We start from the raw sequence: 14,008 nt of genomic DNA on the forward strand, positions 1-14,008 counted from the left end.
CAGGTTAACAGACTGCCAACCAAGTATCTAGTACTGTTGACAAGATTTTAGTGTCCGTATTAACAAAGGAGATTAGATGCTACAAGGAACACTCTAGTGCAGTGCTGTCCAACTGGCGGCCCGTGACCCCCCCCCCCCCCGTGTGGCCCCCAACCTGTCTGGCTGCTTTGATGGCTTTGTGTAAGATTTAAATGGTATCAGTGCTGAGATTAACTGGCCCCCTGCATTGTTCACCCCTCAGATTCAGGCTGTAACCCCCCTGTATTGTTTAAACATGTAATCTCCTGTACTGTTCCCACCTTTTAATCTCTGCATTGTTCACTCCCTGCATAGTTCACACCTCAGGCTGTAATCACCCACATTGTTCACCTGTTCACACCTCAGCAGTGCCAGTATTGTGTCATTGTATGTACTGCCTGACCTATGTTGCCTGTGTGTATGGCAGGTAAACCTGGCAGGGGTTTGTTCTGGGAGTTTTTTAGCAATTGGAAATTGCCATTAAATGGCCCCTAAGGTGTGTAATTATGTGCTGGGGGTTGCTTATGGATTGTGGATTTAATGCATATGGATTTAATGGTGTGTCTTAATATGACATAATTCTTTCACATATGAATGATGGTCGATATCTCCGCAGTGAGGACCAAGCATTTGGGTTTTTGCTGCGCTACCACCTTTGTGAAAATATGGACGTGGTTTGAAGTGGGTGCAGTTTTAAAAAGGGGAGTGGTCAAAACTGGTTTCCATTAGCGCTCCTCCACTATGTATGATAGAAAAATTGCGGCCCTCGGCGCCACAGAAGTTGGACAGCACTGCTCTAATGGATGCTTTCCTGGCTTGGGAACTACAACTGTAGTGTCTTCTGCATAGAGTGTGGTAGAGGATTAATCTCTTATAGCCAATTACAGAGTTTTACCAAGATTGCAGCAATTTGTTTTTACATGGTGTTTGCCCTGAGGGGAAAGCCCCAATGGCCACCTGAACTTCTGTGATGATAATAGGCCTAATAATAGGGCTAATTCATCAGATGCCTGTCTAGTTAGTGGAAATTTGAGTGTTTCTGAAGTACTTATATAGCTTCTCTGCATATACGTGCAGTTTAGAGCTGTGAAGTTTACAGTAAAAGCCTACAAATATCTGATTAATGCTTTTAGGGGAGGAAATACCCTCTCTATTAGGTGATTTCACAGCTGGGATTGCCATAGAATTGGCATTATCTCTGCATAATAGAGCTAACATATGTCCCCATGTCCCCATGCTAAAACTGTTTGCCTTGTCATATAGGATGTCTTTTTTTGGTAAACTGTATCTGAGCTAATTCCAAGGCCCATTTGCACCTCTGTTCAGAGGGATGAGCTATATATACAGTATATATATATATATATACAGTATATATATATATACATTGCACATGCACAGTAGAAAAGCCGAACTTTAACAAAGAAGTGGGCTTTTCACTCTAATGTGCATGCGCTGACCCAGGGATTTCGCCGCAGAAGAAGGAAGTGCTCACTATAGGTACCCCGTGCTGTTGCTGTTTTCTCCTAACATTTTGGCACCCCCAAGTGACTTAGCCTTTCCTTCTTCTTTAAATATTCAAAGTCAATTTCACCCCTAACGTAAGCCTTGAGCCCATTCCAGGTGGTAACTGAGGGATCCGTATCAAGGTTAGTTGACAGAAATGTACTGTATTGCCTTGTCCCAGGGTTACAGGTTCAACACAGATCCATCAGTTTATGTGTGGAAACCCACCTGGTAAAGGCTTGATTTTAGATTTTGGATGGAGTACATTTTATCCACGTTTGCAGCAGAACTGTCATTAAAGGAGAAGGAAAGTCTTTTTGGCATTTGCCAATAGATTCGCCACATTAGAACAATTAGTGCCACCTAGAACAATATATTTATTCTGCAGAAAACATTGCCATACCTGATTTATGAGCCCTAGAAGCTTTCTCCGTTTGCTTAAGACAACAGCTACCATTTTAAATAGCTTCCTGCTTGCAGCTAGCCCCTATAGCTCAGATCAGACATTCCTAAGGGAGGGGGGAGGGAGTTCTTAGCATTCTTATGGGAGGGGGGAGCAGGACAGAGGAGGGAACTGAGCAGACTCTGGCCAAGGGAATTAAGGATTTTTCTGAGAGAGGAGATCAGACACCCGAACAACATGTTTACAAAAAAAGAGACAAGAAATCCTGTGTTTCTTTTGATAGTGGACTCAGTAAAGCTTTTCTGTAAGTGCTTATGGCTGTATTTAAAATGTTTACAGGGTAACCCTTTTGAGGAATACAGCATCCATGGCCAGTACGACTGTTCTTCCTCCAACGTGGTGTACTTAATACAGTGCACTAGGTGCCCAACAGGAGGACTGTATATAGGAGAGACTGGCCAAAGCCTGAGAAAGAGGAATACACACCACCGCTTTACCATAACAAATAAAAAACTGGACACACCAGTAGGGAACCATTTTAACAGCCCTCACCACTCCATAAATGATTTAAGAATATTGGTCCTTAAGGGAAACTTTAAAACAGAGAATGAAAGGAAGGTATGGGAGTACAAATTAATGAAAACTTTCAACTCTCTGGAGAAAGGACTGAACCCGGGCCTTGGATTTATGGCAAATTACATAGATTAAGAACTGCCTGCACCCAGCCAGAAATACCAACATCTGTAGAGACACTGGGCCAGTTAATCACATGGAATTCCATTTACTTCACACTTCAGTAACTTACCCTAATTTATATCAAGTCACTTTGATCCACATTATCCTGTACCTTATCTGTTTGTATCTGTTTGTCCCTTGCAACCCCCCCCCCCCCCCCCCCCCCGTTTATATGACTTTGTTAACACCTTCCACATAGATATCCTTTTTTTCTGGTTATTTGATCTATGAGCTGAATGTTGTGTATATATATCAGAGAGCACCACAGCTTCATTGTAATCAGCTTGAAAAAGGAACTAAAATGTTCTGAAAGCTTGCTATGGTTATCTTAGTTAGCCAATAAAGGTATCACCTTTATACCACTTTTGTTATTTTTTATTTGAAAAGGGTTACCCTGTAAACATTTTTGACTGGCTAACACGGTACATCACCTTTTCCTGGCTGTATTTACATAGACCTTTCTGATAAAGCTTACTTCGTTTTTGCCTTTCCTTTAAAGTCATCTTTAATGGTTTTGCAGGGAGAGACAATATTTTACTTATAATCCCATACAAAGTCTCATTTTTAAATGCAAGTAGAACATACATCTTTAAGCGCTCCATGAACTATTAAAAATTGCAATACCTAGCAGAAATTATATTTCCACAGTGAATAATCAGGATTTGTGAATAAGTAAGAAACCCCTCTGAAGTTAGAGAGTTAGAAGTGTATTGCTTCATACTTTTAAATCATTAAACAGAACACCAAAGTAAAGTAGAATTAATAAACCCCTCCCTGCCCCCTCCATCAGATAAGTGAAAGTGATTTTACGCCCTTAAAAAATAATAACTCCAGTAACTTGAACCACATAGCTTTACAATGATTGTAAGTAATTGTTCAGACCTAAGTAAATGAGATTGTTCTAATTATTATTGCGTCACAAACGATTCTCCAAATCGTCAGTTATTCTCTCTAGCTCTGTTAGTTGTGTTTTTGCAGTAGGAATGCTAATTGTTTCCTACTTTTGAGCTGCAGCATCTCCAACACCTTTGGGACTGGTAGACTGGTGTGCACCAAGTCTAAACTGGTTAGAGCAGTGATGGGAGCCTTCAATAGAAATGAGTGAATCCCAGGATGCATTGAATGGCTTTGAGTCCCTTAGGAGGAGGAGATATCTTTATTCACATAGAGATTATTGTCTTGCAAATGGTGCCACACTAGTTTGATTTGAGAAATATGTTCGGAAAGAGCAGAATCAAAAAAATAGAATGTCTTCCAGGTAAACCATAACTCAAGACTGAAGGGGGTCTGAAAAAAAAGTTAATGAATAGAGGTTGGGCATGCAGTTACTTCCAGTCTGCACTTTCTAGATGTCATTGCGCTCCCCACTTTGTTGCCTGAGCATGGGCATAAGGTCCCCCATTCTGGTGCATATAAGACTTTGAGATGATGCAAAGCATCATATACTGTCATATACAATCATATACGTATTTACATATACTATGTAAATAAAGTTCATTATGCTTGACTAACACAATAGAAACAAATTTGGAACTATTTCTTATGTAAATAACATTCTTGGAATTACAATTCATGTATTTTTTAATGGGATATTAAAGAAAGAATGTACAGCCAATACAGTACTGCAGGTGTTCTCCTGTTATCCCCCACATATTATATGCAATATACGTATGGGACAATTCCTTAGACTGAGAGCTTGTGTTTAGATTATTTTATCCAGAAAGCCTGTGAGCTGTCATATCCTTTACCCTTCCTCATTAGACAGAAACAAAGAAATCTTTAGAGAGGCCCAGCGCATAGCCAATCTTATTTGGCTCTCCGCTAACCCATGTCCTTTGCTCCATGCCTCGCAGGTAAGAGAGCACCTGGAGTGGGAGGATTTCTTTTAAGCAGACCTCTATAATTTATTTTATTGTTCCTCTATAGCAGGGGTCCCCAAACTTTCTTACTCATGAGCCACAGTGAAATGTAAAAAGACTTGAAGAGCAACACAAGTATTATGGAGGTGCCAAATAAGAGGGATCACTGCTCTGTATCACTGCTCTATAGTTACACCAGCGGAAAGGGGGTTGGGCAGGACCCAGGTGGTTAGCATACAAGAGCTAAACTACACAGGAGATTTTGTAGAATGGTGTTGGATCGACAAAAATGCATCCTACAGGTTAAATGTAGTTGCATGGTTTAAAAAATAATGGGACTGATAGAAAAGTCTGATACGTGGACTACATGTAAACTTTGCCTTTTGACGTGACACCTGCTGTGTTTGCATCTGACAAGATGAAATATGATGGTGGCTGATATAGACCTGACTTTATCTTATCTGACTTGCATTAAAGATGTGGGGATTAGATTTTGTCAGATCCTATAAAATCTTTTGTTACATGACAAGATTTTTTGGGTCAGATAAATGTTTGTTGGTCAGATAAATACGTTTTTACGGTCAACAAGGTTATTTGTTTATTGCATTTAATTTATGGTTATTTTCGTAGACTCTGTAAGTTAGGTTACACTCTCTTGGTTGTGAAAAAGCCTGTACAAGCTTTTGGGTAAATGTAACAGTCAAAATCTAGATTTTTTTTTTTGTGGCAGGCCCAAACTGGTAATCTGTGGATTCTGGCAAATGCCAGCAGGGCAGTTGTAAGATGCTATAGAAACAGTCACTATTGAGTGGATTTGGTGGAGACTGTTTGGGCCTCTGTGTACTTGTAATGGCAGGGCCTATTTTGAGTCCCAGTCCAAACCTGTTCTGGAGTAGTACCTGTTCTGGTAGTATTATTATGCTATTGTTTTACACTCACAGTATTGTTGGTGATGGTATAATCTTGACAAAAATACAAAAAAAGTCTAGATTATATATTAATTTATGTATAATATTGTTTCCTCTTTCTTCAAGGTAATAGCTGCAGCAAAGGAAGGTTTCCAAGCTGTTGGCTATGAATTAAATCCATGGCTTGTTTGGTATTCCCGTTTTCGTGCATGGAGAGAAGGTGTACACCATAATACCAGATTTTATATTACAGATTTATGGAAGGTATGCAAAGCATGCTTTAAACATAAATAAAGTTGTTTCTTTCCATGAACATAATTTACAAGATCATCGGGTACATACAGTATATTAACTTCATGGCTGTCTGTTATTCTATGTCCAAACAGCTAATTCTTTATGGGTTAAAGAGGGTTATTCACATTAGCGTTAACTTATGTATTATCTTAGTATAATGTAAAGAGTAATACATTATACAATTTCCTATTGGTCTTTATTATTATTTGTAGTTTAATTATTTCAATTTTTGTTAAGCAACTCTCCAGTTCAGATTTTCAACAACTATCTGCTTGCTTAAGTCCAAATTACCTTACCAACCAGAGAGGGGCTCGAATGAGATACTAATATATGAGTAGGAGAGGACCTGACTAGAAAATTAAGTTATAAAAAGTAACAATAAAACTGTAGCCTCACAGAGCAATAGTTATTTGGCTCAGGGGTCAGTGACCCCCATTTGAAAGCTTCCAAGAGTTTAAAGAATAAGGCAAATAATTAAAAAACTATGAGAAATGAATAATGAAGACCAGTTGAAAAGTTGTTTAGAATTGGCCATTCCATAAAATTCTAAAAGTTAAATGAAAGGCGAACCACCCCAAGTAATACCCATGTTTAACTTATATTTAAGTAGACATAAAGTATGGAGATGTAAATTATGGAAAGCTCCAGGTCCCAAGCATTCTAGATGATTCCAACTATTCGATTACAGTGAGGAGAAACCTCTGCCACTGATAAAAAGGAAAGTTAATGAATCTTCAATTGTAAAATTAAGAAGAGGTCAGCATAACTAGCAATGATTTTTCACAGAAATGTAGAAATATATATATTTAAACATTGCAACTGGGGCTGACACTCGCATATAGAAGAAAATATATAGATGCCTGTGTGCAGTATCTTGGAGATAATGCAGGAGGAACAGGTCAGTATTTTCCATCTGTAGATGTTATAGAGCAGTGCTGTCCAACTGGCGGCCCGCGAACCCCCTCTGTGTGGCCCCCCACCTGTCTGGCTGCTTTGATGGCTTACCTTTGTGTAAGCTTTAAATGGCATCAGTACTGATCTTAACTGGCCCCATGCATGGTTCTCACCTCAGATTCAGGCTGTAATCCCTCTGCATTGTTTAAAAATGTAATCTCCTGTACTGTTCACACCTTCTAATCTCTGCATTGTTTACCCCCTGCAGTGTTCACACCTCAGGCTCAGGCTGTAATCATCCATATTGTTCTCCTGTTCACACCTCAGACATTGTATATACTGCCTGGTCTATGCTGCTTGTGTGTAGGCAGCATAGGGTAGGCAGAGTATGGCACATAGGCAGCATAGTGCAGGGAGGGTATGGCACACACAGGAAGCATAGGTCAGGGAGGATATGGCACACACAGGCAGGGTAGGGCAGGCAGAGTATGGCACACACAGGCACCATAGGGCAGGGAGGGTATGGCACACACAGGCATGGTAGGGCAGGCAGAGCATGGCACACACAGGCAGCATAGGGCTGGCAGAGCGTGGCACACACAGGCAGGGTAGGGCTGAGTATGGCACACACAGGCAGCATAGGGCTGGCAGAGCATGGCACACACAGGCAGGGCAGGCAGAGTATGGCACACATAGACAGCATGGGGCAGAGTATGGCACACACAGGCATCATAGGGCAGGCAAAATATGGCACATACAGGCAGCATAGGGCAGGCAGAGTATGGCACACACAGGCAGCATAGAGCAGGCAGAGCATGGCACACACAGGCAGGGCAGGCAGAGTATGGCACACACAGGCAGCATAGGGCTGGCAGAGCATGGCACACACAGGCAGCATAGGGCTGGCAGAACATGGCACACACAGGCAGGGCAGGCAGAGTATGGCACACACAGGCAGCATAGGGCTGGCAGAGCATGGCACACACAGGCAGGGCAGGCAGAGTATGGCACACACAGGCATCATAGGGCAGGCAAAGTATGGCACACACAGGCAGGGTAGGGCAGGCAGAGTGCTGCCTGTGTGTGCCATACTCTGCCTACCCTATGCTGCCTGTGGGAGGTGAACCTGGCAGGGGTTTGTTTTGGGAGTTTGTTAGCAGTTGGAAATAGTGATTAAATGGTCCCTAAGGTGTGTAATTATATGCTGGGGGTTGCTGTGCTATCCACAGGGGAGGAGGAGGCATATGAATTTAAGGGTACATCTTAATATGACATAATATAATTCTTTCACATATGAATGATGGTGTGAGTGAGGAAGAAGCATTTGGGTTTTTGCTGCACTACCACTATAGTGATAAAATGGATGTGGTTTGAAGTGGGTGTGGTTTAAAGGGGGAGTGGTCAAAACTGGCTTCCATTAGCGGCCCTCCACCATGTATGCAAGAGAAATTCCGGCCCTCGGCACCGCAGAAGTTGGACAGCATTGTTATAGAGTATGGGTCACATTTCAATGAATGCCACATTTTAACATTCTGGCTTACAAAATCTGATTTAAAACAGCTTATTCAACTGGAATTGGCTAGGAATCTACAATGTTAATATTTATAGTGTTATTTTTATCTGTAAAACATTACAGCTGCATGCTTTGTTGTTGTTGTCTACTCTAGTAAACCTAGTTCTAAAATGTTGAAATTGTCTCTTATAGGTCAGTTTTTCTCAGTATCCAAATGTTGTCATTTTTGGTGTGCCACAAATGGTAAGAATAATAGCATGAATGCACTTTTAATTGGAATAAGAAATGTATTGTTTACTTAACTCTGTATTTTGTGTATTTATGACCTATGGTTTAGGAGACCATTTATTTTAAAATATACTGTATATTATACTGTTTAAATAAAACAAGCTAATTAAACAAGTGAAAAAAGTGACTAACACACAGCATTTTCCTTGTATTCTCTATAAAAAAAAGTTTCTACCATATTTTCCAAGTTTAAAAAAATAGGTATAAAATCAACCGCCAATTTTTCAGCCAAATAATAAACATAATCAGTGTATTTAGATATTAAATTAAAATTGTGTTACCTTTGTTTATCCTACCTTAATTCCCATAATTGTTTCGGATTGATTCATCTGAAAATTTTAAATAAATCTGTATCTTGCAAAAATATCTTTGATGTTTGTGAAACTTTTTATCGAAATCCTGGATATGCTGCTCCCCAAAAAGGTGTACCCCATATGTGTGCACCCCAGATCTAGTTGCCTTTCATTCTGTATGGCCATTCATTCTGTATGTGTCTTTGCACTTTTTTTCCAGAAAAATATTGAAAATAATATTGCTATATAGTCCTCATGTATTTTTATATGTTTGTTGTCTAACAACATCAAATATCTTCAAAAAGTGAAATCTTTTTATTTCACTCATCGTAAAATGGGCTGATCAAAATTTATGGCGCCCTTTAGAAGTTGTAAGAAATATTTGAATTTGAAGCAAACAATTCTCCTCTAAGTTGTAAGTAAACTTGTCTGTGAGTTGCAGGTGCCTTCAATAAAAGAAGAATAAAATTCAGCCTGTTTGAATAGAGAGGTTTTTTTTTTTAATCATTTTTCTGTATTGTATCTATGTGCACCACTCTGAACAAGAAGAAGAGAAAGAAAAATAGAGAACTATCTAAGTAGATGAGACTAATGTTCCTGTTTAAAGGACAAGGAAAGATAAAAACTATTAAGCACACTATTAAATAGTACTACTATTGCTATGTAAAAACGCTATATTTATAGCTTACCTAATGAAAGATTTACAGAGATACACCTGCTACATTCTACATACTTGTTTCAGTGAATGGTGCGTCCTTCTGTGTCTCCCCCCCCAGCAGCTGTGTCCTTATGTGTATCCACTCGCCTCTTGTCAGCACTCCCACTCGTGTGCTCCTGTTGTGTATACAACTTGCCTCCCCCTGCTCGCATCCTCCAGTCGGCTGTATCCTACTGCATATGGCACTGTAGCCAATCTTCCTTGATGTACATGAGTACAATTGAAAGGTTTGCAGTGAATTTTTCAAATTGTGTTAAAAGAACCTGGATCCACTGCCAGACAGATTCACGTTAACCTTCAGGCAAAGGGTTTTAACTTGAACTATTTGTCACCAGTTCAGTGAAATGGAGCTCTATGTTAGGAGCCAATAAGACCGCACCGCTTACAGAAACATAAGAAACCTTGACTGAAATTCACCAAAACATACCTAAGCAAACATAAATCCTTCTGGGTAATGTAGACAGATGAGATAAAATTGCAAAGCACAGCATCTCTTTGTTAACAAAAAAAAAAAGACTTCAGACAACAAGAAGTCAGGCGATTACCAAGGTATTTTGAAGCGCATTATGGAATCCGGTGGCAGAAAGCTGAATCACACTTCATGAAGCGTCCAGGAATTTTTACTTTTGTACTGTTATACTGTACTGAAGCGGTCAGCTTTGTCCATATCTAAATATGAAAAAACACTTGTTGAGACATCTGAAAACTGCTGTCGGCAGAAAGCATCCTTCAAATTTTGGACAATTGGAGCCATTTGCAATAGAAAATTGGTCAAAACTGTCAATAGGAAAATATAGGCTACGTGACTATTACAAGCACTTGATTTATGTAATTTTCTAGAGAGGTCAATCATTTTATCAGTGTATTTTTTTTTCTAGAAAAATTATAATTATTTGTGAATGGAATATCAAAGATTTTTAATCTTAATAGTGAAGCACAGAATTGTGGAAACCTGGTTTTGTCAGCTTCAAACTTATTTTGCAGTAGATCAATTTATTTGTTTGTATTTAAAAGTAGCTACTTTTTAGCATTTAATTGGATGAAGGATATCTTCTTGTTATGAGACCTACTTTTAGGGTTTGAGTAATGACTGTATTTGAATTGAACTAATGTATCATATTTTTACTTTTAGTATATGTTACTACTCTGCTTGGACTTTTTATTATTCTATAATTAACTTATTACTTTATTTTTGGATTAACTGGACATAAAACATGAACTAAAGATGAAGCTAATACATTAATCTAAAATATGACCAGACCACCTATTCGCTGAGGTGTCTCTGTGCTAAATAACTGCCCTATAGTTTCTACAAATATCTAAGTGTTCAAGAGTGCTCTCTTAAAATCAGTAGCTTTATGGTTCTTTCAGCTTCATTACTCAAAGCCAACCTTTTGTAAAATGACTGTTCTTTGAAGAATACATCTATAAAAGCAGCTATTTAGCTTAATTCATGATATCAGTGTCCATTACATAGGAGATGCCTTTGTACTATGAAAATTCTAATAGAACAGAAGTAATTAGTGGACTAAATAAATTACAAGAATGAAATATTTGCTAATCCTGCCTTGTAAAGCAATGTCATTACTTGCTACCAATATGTGCCTTGTATAAATGATATTGCTTTGAACTTTGGTTGCATGGAAGGTAGCAGTATGTTTAGTTAACGGAGAGTACAAAATAGCTTATCATAGAGTGGGAAGATGTTGTTTTAGATGGAGTTGTAGGGCAGCTAGTAGCCTGAGTTGGAAAGATGGGTCCAGTTAAAGGACAAGGAAATGCTGTTTCTACAAAGTTGCTTATTTAAATATTCTTATTCTCCTCTCCCAGATTGCAACCTTTTTTAGAAAAATCCATTTGTAAAGGCATTAATCTCTCCACTTATGTATTCTCTGCATTAGGAGTTTGTGCCGCCATCTTTACCAGGAGCGAATTGTCGCGACTTTTGCATAGCCATTATGACTTTAATGAATTGTCGCGACTTTTGCATAGCCATTATGACTTTAGTGAATTGTTGCGACTTTTGCATAGCCATTATGACTTTTGCGAATTGTTGCGATTTTTTCGTATTGAGCACTCGATAAATTCGCGACAATTCGCGAAAAAGTCGCAAAATACTGATCATTACGAAAAAAACGCATTCGGACGCTTTTCGGACGTTCGTGGATTAGTAAATGTGCCCCTTAATGTTCATCTGCACATGTGTGAACTTTCCGTATCATGCACGTATCAGTTGTGTGTGCCTTCTCTCCCCTCTTTCCCTGGACTCCTTATCATATTCAGCCTTTCCTTGTCCTTTAATTAGCATCTGTGGACATTACTGCATTTCTGGAGATATTCCTCATGTTACATTATAGGGTTCAAATATTGTTTATTGTGATAGAGATAAACATTTCTAAAAATAAGTATAAATTCAAAAATATTCCATGTGTATTTTACCATTATATGCCAGACATAATCTCTAATAACACTTACAATAGTATCTGCATGGAATCCCAAATCAGTTAGCACAATGCTGTTTCTACACAGTAAAATGTTGTTAATTTTGGTGACCATAATACAAGGGAATACCTTCTAACCGTAATTGCTCATCTCCAAGAATTAATCATCTTCTAGAATTAATCCTGGATTTATGTAACACCAGTTCTTGGATTTTTGCTAGTAAACTGTTTACACTTTAAGTTTACTCTGGATTGCCTAAGGGCATTATTAACATTTTTTATTTAAACTCCTTATTTCAGTCTATATTTTATTCAAAATTTCTTTTTGGCAAACCTATTCTGAAGGATGTATAGTAATGGAACTGTGCTATTTTCCCCTTTTTCCTTTTAAAAAACTGGCCCATAGTATTGTCACGGCTTTAGGATGCACGCGGTGGTGTCAGGGTGTGTGTACATCCAAACACAAGTTTGTGTCAGGACATGCCTGGACACGCGTTCATGCATGAATATCCCTGGGAACCGGTGCACCAAGATGTAAAAAGGATGTGTTACATTGGTTTAGAGGAAAACACCCATCTGATGTCTCTGCAAATTTGCCTCAGAGGGAAAAAAATGCCTTCCTGACTCTCAAGAAGCCAATACCATGTTCAGTTTTGTACTAAAAGTGAATTCTTTTTTAAGGTAAAACTTATTATTTTTGTTAATACAGATAACAAAGAAAACAGCAGTTTCCAGGACATTACATAGAATGACAGGTTTTACAGGCACAACACATAGTACACTGCAAATGCCACAATATTTAGTGATGCAAAGGATGGTATTACATTATTGTTACAACCTTAGATTAAACATTAGGGCAGTGGCACACGAGGAGATTAGTCGCCCGCTATTGGGGGCAACTAATCTACCCGACATGCTATCCCACTGACAAGAATTTATATTACCGGAGGGATGGCATACGCGACGCTTTGGTTTCCCAAAGTCTTCACTTAATTTTTCAGGATTCATTGAGGTCTGGCATGGTGCCAAGGTACTGGCTCATTGCTAATGTGGTTCTGTTATTCAAAAAGGGATCCCGTTCTCAGCCTGAAAACTATAGGGATAGGATACTTAAATGCATTGCAAATCACAATACTATAAGTTTGTTCCAGCATGGTTTTATGGGTAACAGATCTTGCCAGACTAAAGCATTTGATACAGTACCGCACAGAAAGTTAATAATAAAATTAAGGAATACTGGCCTGAAACATAATATCTATACTTGGATAGAGAACAAGCTGAAGGATAGATTGCAAAGAGTGATGGTAAATGGAACATTTTTTAATTGGGCCAGTGTTGTTAGTGGAGTACCGCAGGGGTCTGTCCTTGGTCCTTTGCTTTTTAACTTTTATTAATGATTAATGACCTTTTATTAATGTAAGCATCAGAGGAAGAAGTAGTAATCTCCGCTGCATGCTGGCTAATGCGCGTAGCTTGTCGGGTAAATTAGGGGAGCTGCAGGCTATTGCATGTATTGAAAATTATGATTTAATTGGTATCACTGAGACCTGGTGGGATGAAAATGCGACTGGGCTGTGAATTTAAATGGGTATACGCTTTTTAGGAGGGACAGAGTGATTAAAAAGGGTGGAGGGGTTTGTCTTTATGTAAAGTCAGATTTAAAGCCATGTAATAAAGACATTACCAATGAAAACGTTGAATCTCTTTGGGTAGAAATTTCAGTAGGGCTGAAGGTCACAAAGAAAATGATCATTGGTGTATGCTATAAACCACCCCGTATAGATGAGGGGGATGAGTCCCAGCTACTTTTGCAAATGGAGGAGGCTTCAAAATTGGGTCAAGTTGTTATTATGGGGGACTTTAATTATCCGGACATTGACTGGAGTAATGGGGTGGCTAAGTCAGAAAAAGCTAGTAGGTTTGTAAACATGCTAAATGACAACTTTTTATTTCAGGTGGTTCAAGAACCTACTAGGAATGATTCTATTTTGGACCTGGTAATATCTAATAATACTGAACTTATCTCTAACATTTGTGTGGGTGAGCATTTGGGGAACAGTGATCACAACATGGTCTCCTTTGAGATAATGCTACAGAAACAGCTCTATAAGGGAGTAACTAAAACGCTCAATTTTAGACGT

The 14,008-nt window shown here is 38.9% G+C and overlaps 1 protein-coding gene across 3 annotated transcripts in view; it reads left to right on the forward strand.

The window, feature by feature from the left end:
- The window catches only part of atpsckmt (ATP synthase c subunit lysine N-methyltransferase), a 90,678-nt gene that overhangs the window by 54,753 nt on the left and 21,917 nt on the right, over nucleotides 1–14,008 (forward strand). For 2 of the 3 annotated variants that reach the window (XM_012964674.2, NM_001016023.3), the window contains 2 exons: nucleotides 5,553–5,690; nucleotides 8,320–8,370. In XM_012964674.2, coding sequence (XP_012820128.1) covers nucleotides 5,553–5,690; nucleotides 8,320–8,370 — 189 coding nt within the window. The remainder of the gene's footprint in view (nucleotides 1–5,552; nucleotides 5,691–8,319; nucleotides 8,371–14,008) is intronic. The other variant, XM_012964675.2, reaches the window with a different exon arrangement.

Source organism: Xenopus tropicalis, chromosome 6 (genome assembly GCF_000004195.4).
Source record: "Xenopus tropicalis strain Nigerian chromosome 6, UCB_Xtro_10.0, whole genome shotgun sequence".
Classification (NCBI taxonomy): Eukaryota; Metazoa; Chordata; class Amphibia; order Anura; family Pipidae; genus Xenopus; species Xenopus tropicalis.